Raw genomic sequence first — 16018 nt, 5'->3', positions numbered from 1 at the left:
GTGGATGACCGCTGTAAATCGCAAACCGATGAAATTTCATTCGAAACCCTTGTAACTCTCCCGTGTTCATTAAGGGTTTCCATAGCGTTACAAAGGATTTCACCTTCTTATGTAACGCCATTTTCTAACAACTGAAACTATTATCCTCTCTGTTCGTGCTGAATTATCTCTCTTACTCGTAGTATTCCTGTAGAAGATGTTTTGCTCGTCGAAAGCTTTGATGTTGATTAATGTGAGTCCATTTAACGTTCGTATCTTGGATTGATGATCGATTGTTAGAGATTGTTAGAGATTGATTTTTGATTTTATATTTGTACAAAGAAAATACGTAAACGAGAAGATTCTTTTGATAAATCGAGGTAGAAAGTTTCTCTGAAAGTTATTCGACATAATTTATGGAACGATTTAGATTTATTTATGGACGTATAAGAAATTATTTTATATGACAAATAATTAATATGAAAGAATAAATTTTTGAGAAGAAGATATTGACTCTAGCTTAAAAATTACTCTATAAGATTTTATCAAATATATTTTTCTAACAATATGTATCAGTATAAGTATAATTTTTAAAATAGTTAATATAGAAAAATTTATTTCAAACATTTTGTTATGAAACTATACACTACAATGATTTATTTTTTATTTTTAATTAAATATTTTCGCTAAATAAATAAGCAGTATACTGTATTATAAATATAAAGAAATATAACAATTTAGATTAGAAATTGGAACATATTATTATTAAATAAATATATACAATGTATAAATAAATTATTATTTATGTATATGAATATTATCAATAATAAAATATAATCAATAATATGAAAAATATGCAAATTGTAAGATAAATGAAAAATCTTTCCAAAATTAGAATTATATATTTTCAAATTCCCAATAAATTTTTATTTTTTAACTGTACTTCCGGTTAATTCGTCCGACATATATAGGATCAAATTTCAACTCTTTTAAAGTTTTAATGGATGATCGTGTAAACATAATCTCGAAATCAAATATCTACTCGAACTCAGTTGTAATTACTGGAGTGTACTTTACGAAATAAACTTGGTTGCGCTGTTGGTGAGCATCGATGAACTCTAGTTGGGACCGCAGAAATTTTACACTGAGAGTCAAGTTTACGGCTAATTTCGTCTCGAACAAAATTGTTTTCTCGTTTCGTTATCGATTTCGAAAGCTGAAATACTAGTTAACATTATCATCAAAATCTTTATTGCAAAAGACATGTATAGTAATTCTAATAATTAATTAATATATCAAATTATTCTTATACAAATTCTTATACAAATTTGATAAATTTAATTTATCAATAGCGATAATAAATACTATTGTTAATACTATTGTATGTAATATATATTATTTGAGTCAATCCAGAATATCTTAGAATATCCATAATTAATTACATGTTATGAGTTTATCAAATTGTTCATCTAATTCCTACTTTTACCATGTTAATATTCACCAGAATTTTAATATTTTATTTCATCTCTCAAGCACTAGATCGAAATCCAAAAAGTTAATAAATAACATATATCAATAATAAATAAGATATATTATAATTCTTATGTTCAAAATTTATCATATTTTTTAATCTTTTTTAAATTATGACAATATTCACATAATATGATCTTTCTAAAAATTAAACTATTATTTAATTAATTTTAATGATTTTTTATTCATTTTTCAATTAATGAGCATGCAACATAAAATATAACAACATAACTAGAATAAATTAATTTACTACTAAAATAAATAAACACTAAAAAATTATCCATTAAACCAGCTATACTCAATTAGTTACAACTTACAACATTTACATTTAAAATATATCCTGTTACCAATTTACGAAACGAAAAGTATTATTAACAAGAATTGACCAATTCTCGTTCGACATTACCAACTATCTCATTCAAAAAAGTTTGTCACGCTCGCTTCCAAATACTCTCTATCATTATACACATTCACGAAGCTTTTAGTTGGTCGTTAATCATAGAATGAAAGAAAAGTTAGAAACGATGCTTCGACTGTTAGTGGCGCGTGTCGAGTTGCAAGAGGGCGCTCACGCGCGTATAATTACTCGAGTCAATTTCCAAGCTTGGCACCGTGTTGGCTGATCGTACACGGCATAGTTAAAATTTCGGGAATAACCCATCGTGGTTGAGAACTTGTTGTATCTCTGATGCGAATTTCAGGGAAGCACGTGTCTCTCGCAGAACGCGAATCGAAACTAGGTTATGTTATATGTATGTACATATGAATAACAAACTATTTTTTTCTTATAACAATCTTTGCTTTGTTTCTTTTTTTATAGTACGTGAAGTAGTTGAAATTATTATCATCAATGCGTTCGTTTTCTCTTGCAATTGTACGCATTTCGTTATTAGAAGCATTTGATTGTATTTAATATTACGAAGAATGTATATGTGTGTGTATTTTTTATTATTATGAGTTTAAAATCGCATCTTAGGATATTGGCGATATTATTCTATGAAATATTGTGAAATTTTTTTTAAATTAGACATGGAATGTAAATCAATGATTGTTGGTATTAAATGTTTTCTATCACTGAGGATTTGTTTTTATTCTGATGGAATTTAGAATTTTTGCAATTCAACATTGGAGGATATGATTTCTTGTTAAAACCATATTGCAATCATAAAAACATGCAATCATGATTTATTTAGAATTTCGTCGATTAAAATGTTAAGAAATTATTGCCAATTTATTATTTAATCTTTCATAAGAAAAGATGTGTTAGAATCGTTTATAATTTATAATTTATCCTTATTTATTCCTTTTAAATATTTTGTATCTAGTTCAAAGTTAATTATTTTTTTTTTTGCTTTTTGTTTAATGAAAGTTGAATTATTAATCTTCGATATTTTTAATATTTATGAATCGCGCGCAATGGATCGTGAATAATTCAGATAATGTAATCTTTTCCGAAACACTCGCAAAAAAAATCTCATAAAATACGGCTACCTGACGATCGTGGTTTTTTCCTGTGCTTTTACGACACGTATAAATTTGTTTCAAAATATACGAATTTAAATAAAACGAATTATTCATTGAATTATTCATCTTTATGTTGACATTTCTTCCTCGAAGAAAATTAAAAAAGCCTTTATTTTTTTTGATAAATCTCTCTTCAATAATAACCTAGGTTTTATCTCATAAGCTTTTTCAAATAAGCTTCTCGGTATCATTCTCGATCATTTTATTCTCAATAAAAATATATTTAAATAAAATCCCATTATCTTTTAAAAAATTAGAATAGAAATTTAACTTTTCGTATCGTAACAATTTGACAAATCTTCATAACAAGGAAGAACGAATATTAATCCAAAAAGTATTCACTGACGTCATACAACTTCCAATAAACTTTATCAGTGAATTCATTTTAATTGAAATGCTCAATATATTTCTTATATTTCGAGCGTATAAACATTGAATATATATATAGATCGGGTAAAGCAGTTGCACTTCGTACAATGGCAGTGTGCAAAGATCGCCGGCGGCCAAGTGCACTTCCGATGCATCCTTTGCAGTTTGCTACAGACAGGTGACGATCCATTGTGCCGGTAAAATATTGACACTCGATATTTTCCTGCACTCAACATTGGGGAAGGAAAAACGTTTACACGTAAGCCCATCTTCGTGATGGGGATCCATGCTTTTTGCTTAACCGCCTCCTACGCTTTCTCGTCGATTTAATTTCTCCTCTTATCAATTTAAACGCTGAACGTTTACGGTAATTATTTTCATTTTCGCACACTCTTTTCACTTTTCATTTCATCCAGTGTTCTTAAACTCTTATTTATCGGCAAAATGTCATTCAAATTTTTTTTAAATTTTCTTGATAATTACACGTTAAATGAATTTTTAATTTGATTCAAAGTGGAAGAATATAAAATTGAAGTTTGATATATGCATTTTTTATTAAAGTTTAATTACGCGAATAATTTTAGCTATTATATTTATTGTAAGTTTATTTAAGTTTTATTTTTATTTATTGTTTAAAATTTCATCACGTTATCTTTATAGTCATAGTGTCTGGTAAGCGCTTGTATAATGTCAACATAACCTAAATTTATTATGGTACTGATTAACTCTTTAATGTGTGTTCCAAAGAATATTGAATATTAAATATTCATATAATAAGGATAGTTTTGAATACGGAATAACAAAATTTACCGTAGTAAAATTTATAGTAGTCAAAGTTGCAATTTAATCTGTGATAAAAGTTTTGTAATCTTCTTGTTAGTGAAAATAATTAAAGTTACGGTTAAGTGCCATAATAAACTGTATTGTAGTGAACTACTTTCATCTTATATTTAAGTTTATCAATATAGTGTAGCTAATCAAAATAGAAGTTTAGATTAAAACAAGAAGAAGATTTTTACAAAGATTAGAATATAATATATATTAAAAAATATATATAAAATAAAGTTTAACTTATAAGTATTACTTCAATCGAAAAATTATTTTCCTAAAAATAATTTTAATCCTAATTCAATTATCGCAAAGGAAAGGGAACGAAAAGGAAAACGTTTGATTTCACTTTTAAATATTCTTATAGAGAAAATAAAAAAAGTCTCATAAAAATTTCTAAATAAATATAAAATTTTATGGATCACTTGTAGCTACAAGTTTATTTATAAATTTTTATACCATCCAGATCTCACTTATGCTTATTGCCGTCAATAGAGATTTTATGTTCGAAAATCGATGCAAAAGTAAAAAGATTAATATCGTTTTATACCATCGACGTTCTAAAACCTGACTTCCCTTTCAGAAAGAATTTACAGTATCGATCACTCTATTCAAGTTATACTATCTATACGTATACAAACCAATGTCAATTATATTGAAATTGCAAATGGAATTCGTTCTACTTTTTATTCGAATATTGAACACGAAATTGATATCGCGTTATCCTTGACTCAACTTTTTCGCTTTTTTTTCTTCGATATGACGAGTAAATAGAGAACGTTGCAGGGAGGATGGCCTTTTTCGAACGGTCTGGCTGGTTATCAGGGTAATGCCGTAAATGTCGAGCATAGAGGGTTAACTCTGAATAATTAATACAAGGCGTAGCAAGTTTCATTGGATTGTGAATCAAGGGTCCTTAATCTTTTCCAACGTTGACCCAGATTAAACTCAAAGCGTCTCGTGATCCTGTCGTTTCGCTCGAGCTCTAGATATATATATTTACAAATATTTAATGCTTGGCGATAATTTTTCTCGCGAGAAACATCGCACGTGATGCTTTCGTGATCTCCTCGTTTCAATAAAGCTTTAAATATACATGTTTACGAGTATTTAATTTCTTATTGTAATTTTTCTCGCGAGCGAACGTTGTACGTGATGTTTTAAGAATAAAAAATTTAGAATTAGAATTACAATGTTTGAATAATTTGTAACAAATGATTAAATAATATTATTCATTTCAAAATATGGAAATAAATTGTTTTAAATTTTTAAAATGATATAAAATATTATTATTTTTCGAAGAAATTGATTAGAATCATGATGAAAATATGTTGTAAGGAAATTGTAGTATAATATGCGAAAAATTTTATATCGTTTTCGAGAAAGTGCTAAGATATGTTCTGTCGATATTGGTATAAATATGTTCCAATAGTATTGTCGGGATAAATTTAATAAAATAAAATAATAAAGTAAATAAATTATAAAATAAATTATATGCAAGTGATACATACTTATTCAATTTAAGAAGATAGTGATAGTAGCAAAGTATAAAACAATTAAAATATAAATTTAGTGACGATTTTAGTGATCAATATGAATAAAAATATTAAACAAGAAATAATGGAAAAATACTTTAAAACAACATGTATCGCATAAAAGATTTTTGGATCAAAATTTTATGGAACATATACATATGAAGCATTGAAAGGATTAAACTAATAGTTTTTTACATATTATTAAATGTATATCTTTTTTTAAAAAAGAAACTAATATTTAATATTTGATTAATTTTAATTCCAATAATGCATCAGCATTACATCCTTTTTGGTATCAAATTAATATATATAGTCGATCATCTAATCTTTTTCTCATTTTCAAGCAAATATTTTATAATTATTAATAAGGATATTAATATTAATAAATATTAATATTATAATTAAATATTAATATTTTATAATTATTAATATAAATAAAGCAGATATTTTATAATTAAATGAACATATAAATAGAGAAACATAATTTGATATCCTTTTCTGACAAATGGATATACAAAGATCAACTTTTTCTTTTTAAATGGAATCACATAATTTTAAAATAATAATAGATCCTCCATCCTCCTTGAAATAAATTAATATTCGCGCAATTTTTCATTTTTCTCATTTTCAAGTAAATAGATATTTTATAATTAAATGAACATATAAATAGAGAAACATAATTTGATATCCTTTTCTGATAAATGGATATACAAAGATCAACTTTTTCTTTTTAAATGACATCATATAATTTTGAAATATAATAATAGATCCTTCATCCTCCTTTGAATAAATTAATATTCACACAATCTTTCATATCTTTCTTATAAAACGTTATTTCGTAAAAATCTTTCGTTCCTCGAAAATTTTAAAATCGATCTCTATCATCCTTCGGGTTTCAAGATTGGAAGAAACACGAATTCACGCGACATATATCCCGAGTCGTATTCGATCGTTCACTTACCGTCTTGTTCCCTAAGTTCTTCACGCGGCAATTCAAGTACGTAGTTTTGCCCAGGATGGTGGTCACGTTCTTCGAATTCGACATGTCGAAGTACGGACCGTATTGCGTACTGCTGTCATCCAGACTGTTCTGATGAACGTTGTTATTCTTTCCGCCGCTTCCGTGCAGCATGCTGTAGCACTGCGCCCCTGTAAATCAATGCAACGACCGATTAAATCTCATTCAAACTGCCAACTTGCTCGTTATCGCTTTTCTGGCTAACTGCAAGGGAACACTGGACTCTCTGTTCGTTAACATTTGAGAACAATGGAGAGATTCATCTTCGTTGTTTCTATACGTGGAAACGAGGCTGCAGTGTGATGAAAACGGATTTTAATTCGTCAATTATAATTTCGTGTATATGTCTAATTTATTAAGAAAATAAATTGAAACAATCGCTTAAAAATTAAAATCGTACATGCTAATTTGTAAAGTTGGTAAAAATTGAACATAAAATAATGATTCGTCATTTATATTTATATTTTAATTGGCTAGATTTTCTATAGATCATGATCCATAAGAAATTGTTATTAAATAAATAACTAATAAAATATTAAATATTATTAATTATTAAATATTAATATTATTAAATAAATAACTATTCTTTTGCGTATATGCAAATATTACATTATACAATTCTTTGATTATTGATTTAATAAAAGAAAATATTCGATGTATTTGTTTAGTTATAAATTTAAGTTCAGAGGATGCAAGATTGAATTTATTCGATATAAATACGGAGTATTAATATATTTGTGGAATATCTTTAAAGGGTTGATTTTAAAGATCAAAGAAACGTAAAAGTAAGCATAAATTTATTATTGATATACAGAAAAAATGTTTGTCGAGGATTATTTATTAAATTATAAGCAATTTAAGTTTGCGTTAGATGAAACGAGGCGTAGACAGATTGAAATGGCAACGGAGAGAGAGATGTCTTACTTTATTTATTTCGTTTCATGTTGTACAAACTTAAATTAAATTGCTTATAACTTCAATCGATACTTTTACAACTTACGCTCTTTAAAAATCGATCTTCTAAAGACGTTCTACGATTTTATTAATATCCTACATACAGCCAAAGTTAATTCGAATATCGATCTTTAAGATTAAATCATTTCATAAATAATATCATTCTAAAAATTTAATTTTTATTTTTTATTTTTATTTTTTATTTCTCTTTTCAAAAGATATTGCACTTCTTCTCAATTAAAAATATTATTTTAAATGTTTATTTCATAACCTCCATTTTCAAAAACTTTGTCATATAAATAAATGATAATTCAATGTTTGAATGGAAGAATACAATTTACTTTTGTTTATCATTGTTTTTAATATATAATAAAACATTGTATCAAAAAATTCTTACGTATTTTTCTAATCATTATTAATTTCATAATTATATAATAATTCTTTTTCATACTCAAATTGGATTTATAAAACATTATTCAATAATAACAGAATAACTTAATATATATTTGAGATTAGAATTGACAACTTTCAAAAATAGTTTATAATTTTTAACATTTTAATCATTATTAATTTCATAATTATATAATAATTCTTTTTCATACTCAAATTGGATTTATAAAACATTATTCACAGAATAACCTAATATATACTTGGGATTAGAATTGACAACTTTCAAAAATAGTTCATAATTTTTAACATTTCGTCTAGAAAAATTTCGATTCTTTCTCTAATAATAAATTACGTTTTTTTTACATATCATCTCTTTACAGAATAATAACAATCAAAATTTAATATAAAAAAATCCAAGCGATATCGTGTGTTTCGTAAGTACATGAGAACGATCTTGTCTCGCGTATACGTTTTTAAACGTCAGTCAAGCACCCGCGGCAATTCAGGTGATAAATGTCCATGTTTTTATCTGTGTATCGCTCCATAGTTACGGCGTTTGAACTTTCCGAGTGAATCTGTTCAACTGGTCGTTTGTGCAGGGCTGACAAAGCCATTTGCACGCTTGATACTTGGCCACAATCGGTTGCATCCCCTATTGTTTCGTCACTGGGGTGGAACTATCGCGGTGCGCGCACTCGATTCGACCGTCCTCTTTATCGAACGAGTTCGTCGTCGATGAAATTTCTTAATATACACCGATGTAAAGATAAATTGTACAGATAACGGGACGGGGCTGGCGCGTTATTGAATCGCGAACGTCACCGTAAATTTCATTCCGGTTGATATCGGTGTATAGCCGCTTTGCAATCGGTTGCACGATTCTCTGTTCAGACGTCCCGACAAGTGGTTGACAGCGTCATAAAAGGAGGGAATGTTCGTTTTGAAAATTTATATGGAAGCCGTTGACGAATCCCGCATTTGCCCCAATCCAAGATATCCTTTCTTGGCGTATTTTTATCCGAATTAAAGAATGAAAGTAGAAAGTTCGAATTTTGACGCAATTGATTTGCCTGTAAACAATAGACAACTCTATTTTTGGATGACTTGAGCAATGAATAGAAAATTAATATTTAATAAATTTCTGTATTGTAAACATATCTTTTTTTATTATCTCCTTTTTGTTCAAAAAAAAAATATAAATATCCTATATTAAATAAATGAAGTGGAAGAATACAATTTATTCTATCATTATAATTTTCTATCATTATAATTCTATCATTATAATTTTTTCTATCATTTTTAGTATGTAATAGAAAAATTCTGTACTTTGCTAAATAATTTTACATTAAGATTTCATAATTAATAATTTCGTAAATAATAAAACGAAAAATAAAAATATCCATTTTGAAAAAAGATTTCAAAGAAAGCAAGTATTATTAATATTTTAACGATAAAATTATATTTATAGAATGAAATAGTCTTCATCAATTGTAATATAATGTTTTATAATTTATTAAGTATATTGAAACTACAATTAATACTATTAATTCCGACATTCAAATAATCGATCATTTATTTAAAAATTTCTTAATTACAATCGTGTTCTATATATATATTTCTTTTATCTATCGCGTGAGATAGAAACGAGCGATTGATCGTTTCTTTGCTTTTACGATTTTTAATCTCGAAACGTTAGAGAAAGATTCGGGGTAAAACGGTCCGTAAGTGTTTCCGAGTTCGTCCAGGGGGGATACAGTTTCAAACTGTTCGCCACTTTTGGCGAGTTGCAGAGCAAACTTGCGGAGAATGAACTTTAATGCAGTATACCGAACTTTTTCGATGGAAGAAGGAGGAGCCGTTGATTTCACCGCTGCCTCGAACAATTATCGAACTTGTTTATTATTTTAACGCGAGAAATCCTTACCTCCGTTTTTCGATCATTTAGAGAATCGAATCGAACGATAACGAAATTTTATCGAGGATGGAATATATATCCTTTCGCGCGGAAGGAGAGATATTCCTTTGATTATTCGAATGCTTGAATATTAAATTTATACGACGTTGATGTTTGATCTTGATTGCTTCGATCCATTTGTTAAGTTTTAATTAGGACATATTTTATTTATATTTTGTTTATTGCATGTTCGAGAGACGAATAGTTTATCTTCATTCGTTCAACATTTTTTTTTATATCATGCTTTTATATGTTGCATTGAATTTATTAATTCCATCAAAAGATTATTTATCTCGATTTATCAATGATCAATCGAGAGAGAATATTTTTGGAGAAATTTTATTTCGCGATAAAAATGAAAGAATAAAATTCATTATTCCCGTCTCATATCACGTTACTTTTGTATTTTATTAAGTGTAAACAAGTATTAAATATTGTTCAAATAAATTTGTGCTTGCGTGCGACAACAGATAAAAAGAATTGCGCACAAAATTCGGAATAAAATTAGACTATCATCCAACATTAATTAAACATTCTTAACAAGACAATAAGATAAAAAGAATTAAATGATAATTAAAATTCCAGAAGCAATGAAGAAACGTAAACTTTCTGGTCGTAAATATTGATAAAAATCGTGGAATTTTACAACAGTATAATTTAAAAACCATAAAAACCAATTCATCATCTGCCTAATTGCTTACATAAACATAGATATTTTTAGTAAATTGATATAAGTAACTTTCTATTTTGCACACGATGTGAATGTTGCAAGAAAAAAAAACAATTTTCAAGTGTTACTCCCTTTTGCAAATTGTCTTCACCGGTGCAAATAGCACACAAAATCGTCAAAAAGGGGGAAACACAAGAGTAATTGGCTTGTTATCACTTTGGCAGACGTTCTAACCGCAACGATTCGTTTTCTACGGATTTCGACGGTAATTAGAGCGTACTGTCGAGAACTGGCGAGTACATAATCGAATTTTGTTGCTCTTAATTGCGACACGATTACACGCGCGGCCGACTCGCGTAAATATTGAATTTAACCGTGTGCTCGTCTAATCCTATTCACCTCGATTTCTTCTTCGGATAATATCTTAATAAATCAAAGATAAAATTATCAATTAAAAGGGATTCTTATACGAATGAAATATTAATTAACAGCTTCGAAGTCGCAAAGGAATGTTTTCCTATTTCGTAATAAAATATTTAATGATAAATTCAAAAATATTAGATTTATTCATACATAATTTCTTCTAATCTATCAATGTATTTATTAATTTAATAATATCTTTAAGTACATTCTGTTATAGAGGAAATTTACTAGTTTTCACCTTTTTTATTGGATATTAACAATTTTTCTTTTAATATAATAATATTACATTTGTTATATTCATTTGTTATAAAAAGAAAGTATTAATATCCGATGAAAGAAAATCAATATTGATCGATATTGTAAGTCGATACTGGACAATTCTCCGTTAAAGATACAGAATCTTGTTTTAATCCTCGGACAACCAACTGACTTATGGCGACACGAATGGCCAACTGTGAGTTATACGAAGGGGAGACTGGAAAGGCCTGATACAGCTTTATATTTCCTATCTAATAGAGAATCGTATACCACAATTTAAGTTATAATATATAAATTATGATTGTTACAAATTTATTGATCAAAAATTTTTTCATCAAAAAAGAAAGAAAATTTTTTTGTCATAAAGTATCAATTATTTTACATGAATGAAACGTTTAATTGATTATGTATATGGTTTATTTTGATGCTTTTTAGTTTAAAGTTAGCTGTTTTGTTAGAATTATTGTTTTAAAATTTTATCTTTGGAGAGGTTTTGAGACATTTAAGGAAGACAATTTTTATTATATTTTTTTAAAATGATTTAATCCTTTGTAATCTATAATAATAAAATTATGATGAAAATTTATATCTAGTAGATAAGAAGGGAGACATTTTACATATTTTTTTAACATGTTAACTGTTTAAAATTTTAATTTTGTTTCTGTTCAAGAATGCTATAATACTAAATTTAAATATGCAAAAAAATTATTAAAATATTATTTAGTAATATTATGTATCTTCTTAGTCTTCCCTTCTATACGTAATCCATATTACAAATATATTTTAAAAATAATTTTTCCAGCAAAATTATGCATTAAAAATATTTGCACAACATAAAAATAAATTGGAAAATATAATTAATTGAAACTAATGAATTATCCAAAATTCATAATAAAATTATCATTAATAAAATTCTATTCATCATTAATAAAATTCTAAATAGAAATTGAATCTTATATAATAAGTTTTCTCCTTTCTAAAAGATTATGTTATATTCTATTACATAACAAAGTCTAATAATTCCTACAACATTTTCATCTTTCATCAGTATCAATAATCAAATATGTGATTACATTCTATATAAATATATAAAAAGTATAAGCTATATATCATTAAAAAAGTTATTAAAGAGAAAAGAAAATTAAAAAGATTATATTATATTACATAACAAAGTCTAATTCCTAACATTTTCATTTTTCATCACTGTTAATAATCAAATATATGGTTACATTCTATATAAATATATGAAAAGTATAAGCTATATATCATTAAAAGTTATTAAAAAGAAAAGGAAAGAAAAAAATGATAGAACAATGAGAAGAATTTTCAATATGTGCCATTGTATTTAAACTAACAGAGCAATCAAAGTCGTAAATCATCCCTTTTGCTAGAAGAGAATATCGATTCTTTAAAAGAGCATGTAGTTTTCGTTCCTTTATACAACTGTGTCTTCATATATCGCAAAAGTTTTTTGAGAGAAATTGTTTTGAGAGAAACGCGTTCACGTCTTTTTAATGATGCTCCATTCTTGACGATTTCTCGCATTTCGATATCCTGAAAATAATACGATTTCGATTTTTGTGTTCGATATGAATTGCACACAAAAGGACAATCACAAAGATTTGATCTTTCTGAACGAAAAAAATAAATAAATGTACGATGAAATTTTTAAAATAAAATCTTCAATGCATATATAAAAGTTGATGATATTTTCTTTTCGTCATATGTCAGATTTGCAGAATTTTTATTTCCCATTAACGTGAATTTTTTTAATGTCATCTTTGAATTTTGTTCAGGTAATTAAAAAAAATTGTAAATCTTACAATAGTGAAAAATAAATAATTATAATAATTTATATTATCTTATTAATGTTAAAAATTACAATATAGCGTGGCATGATACCATATTAATAAGAAAAATTGAATATTTATTTAAATATTTCATTGATTTTAATACTTGAAATTAATTAAAAATAATTGAATTAATTGTTAAATTCCTCCTACATAATTTATTTATCAAAATACCATGATTTTATTCACTCACTTCCAGCTGTGCTATTTCGAAAAGTTCCATGCATTAATTGCAAATCTTGGCCATTGAAACTTTGGTGGTCGTAAGAGATAGGGCACATAAAATAATTCTTCCAAAACAATTGTCTTCTCTGCCATTAAAGATACCAACTAACATTGAGGAGAAAAGTTGAATTGTTTCATAGACGAATGAGGTGTAAGGATCTTTTCGCAAACAATCAAATTTTTTTTCATATCTTTCAGATAAATTTAGAAATCTTCAAGCAATAAAATATACATTTTTGCTATTTGTATTTCAAGAATTCATTATAACAAAATATATTAACACATATTAACATTTTATTTTGTCATAATCGTATTATAATCATTTTAAAACAAGAACACAAACCCAATGTGTGAGAAAATAAATTAACAAATAAATATACAATCGTAGCAATTATTATATTGATATTCATGTTCCATAAATTCCTTCGAAAATTCTTTAAAAGAAAAAATAAAAATTTATATTAAATATATACTCGAATAATCACAATAAATTAAAATATCATAAAATATCAATTAAAATAAATTGATAAATTGACAAATTATTATTTTGATTTTACTTTTTCATTTCTTTTTGTACATATTTCGAAAATAAACTCAAACTTTATTTCTTTAATTTTTGAAATCATCGATATCACATTTTTAACACATTTCCAAATATCTAATATGCCCCAAATGTCTAATACAATTAGAAACGAAATGGAAACGAAATGAAAGGTAATCCTATATCAATTCATTTCCACATTAAATTCCGTCAAATCGTTATTTGGTACCAAAGAATTCGCGGTGATCGGTCAAACGATTGAAGTCAAAATGGCCGACCAGACCGGTTGATGGACAGTCGCAACGGGCTTGGATTAATTTAATTATGGATTAACCCTATTGAATACGTTCCATTCCTATGCAACCAGCCTTTTATCCGTGGAAAGCTTTCCCGACCTTTTCCCATTGAACGTCGTTCAGAATGCTTTGTTCTTCGTCATACGATGTTTCCTTTGACAGACATAGCCGCGGAGAAACGAAATTATAATTCAAAGATCCGGGGACAAAAGAGAATAAATGAACCACGTTCGAACGGGGCTCGTGAAAACACGATTTCTCGTGGATTCGATATGGATTCGAAATATTTTCGAATGGAATATGGAACATTCGAAATATGTCGTGTATTATACACAAGGACGTTAAAAATCGTTGTTTGAATAATGATCCTCCTCGCTTTCTGAGGATTATCGATGAAACGAGTTTTTTTTTTTTTTTTAATCTTACACAGCGAAATGAAAGTATAAAGGGATAAGAATTTGTAACTAAGAGGGATAATGGTAAACCTTTTAATTTAAAGAAATGATAAACCAACTTTCACGACATAGAAATTTTCGTATACTATCTTAAAGATCAAGAATCAAAGATCATCAAAGAAATTTATTTATTTTACTTTTATAAAAATTTGATTTTAACGAAAACTCGTGTATATAGATTATAACTTGTATTTAAAGCAATTTTTGAAAAATCTCTTTACGTGAAATCAATCTTCATACTTTTATCTTTTATCTTCATATTTCGTGTATAATTTTGAAACTATTTTTCACAACAAAGCTATCCGCATTTACATAGTTTTAATCAATTTTAATTAAATTATTAACTATTCGTAAATAAAATATCAATTTTACATAAAACGTCACAGAATTTTTTTTCTTACATAAAATTTATAACCGTTACAAATATCTCTCCGTCACCATGTCAACCATGAGAAAGAAAAAAATGATCATTAAATGATGGAAACGATTTGCCAAACACTGGAGGCCGCTTCAACGATTTCGCCACGAGCGAACAAATTGACAATACGCTCGAGCAGGAAAAGTACACAGATTGAATTCCCAAGGAACCGAAAAGTCGCAACCAAAGTTGACTTCGTTGGACGTTCGCTCGAAATGTAAAACTCGTTTCTTCCTCCCACACTTTCTCGCCTCGAGACGGGATTTCCTTGCGAGGAACGACGTCCGTTACTCATCTCGAATCGCGAGTTTTTACGCGCGTATTGGAACGAAACACTGGAGGGGGAGGGCGATATGCAGGATCCGTTCGGTGCATCCCATCTTCTGAACGTGAGTGCAATACGAGTTTAATCGCGATACTAGGGCCACGTTTATCTACGTCAACGGTCCATTAAACCCGACTAAGCGCGGATAATGTCGTTTCATAACGGATCAGCCCCGAATTGGGTCTGTCAGCGATTTTTACGAAATTTCGAATCCCTTCTTCTTGCGACCCGAATACCTTTCTTTCATCTTTGCATTATTACATTTGACAAATTATTTTTATTGATCGCTAAAAATTTTCCAAATCCAACGTTTAAAAAAATAAAACATTGAAATTATTTTTCGATTATATCTGAATCGGTTGAGACGTAGAGAAATGAAATACGTGTTCCAGGAATCTGTTGTTTGTTTGGAGTTTGGGATTTTTGAGAGGAAAGCTCTGAGAAAAGGATATAGGGAAGATGGAGAATTGTTAAAA

General features: G+C 27.6%; 1 protein-coding gene across 4 annotated transcripts in view; it reads right to left on the bottom strand.

The window, feature by feature from the left end:
• Positions 1-16018, bottom strand: part of LOC122715420 (lachesin-like) — a 480792-nt gene that overhangs the window by 187936 nt on the left and 276838 nt on the right. For all 4 annotated transcript variants that reach the window (XM_043937600.1, XM_043937601.1, XM_043937602.1 and 1 more), the window contains exon 3: positions 6727-6914. In XM_043937600.1, the coding sequence (XP_043793535.1) occupies positions 6727-6914 (188 nt within the window). The remainder of the gene's footprint in view (positions 1-6726; positions 6915-16018) is intronic.

This window comes from Apis laboriosa, unplaced genomic scaffold (genome assembly GCF_014066325.1).
Source record: "Apis laboriosa isolate Shangri-la unplaced genomic scaffold, ASM1406632v1 scaffold35_cov144, whole genome shotgun sequence".
Lineage (NCBI taxonomy): Eukaryota > Metazoa > Arthropoda > Insecta > Hymenoptera > Apidae > Apis > Apis laboriosa.
Note: the sequence above shows the minus strand (reverse complement) of the source record. Positions and strands in the feature narration are given on the sequence as shown.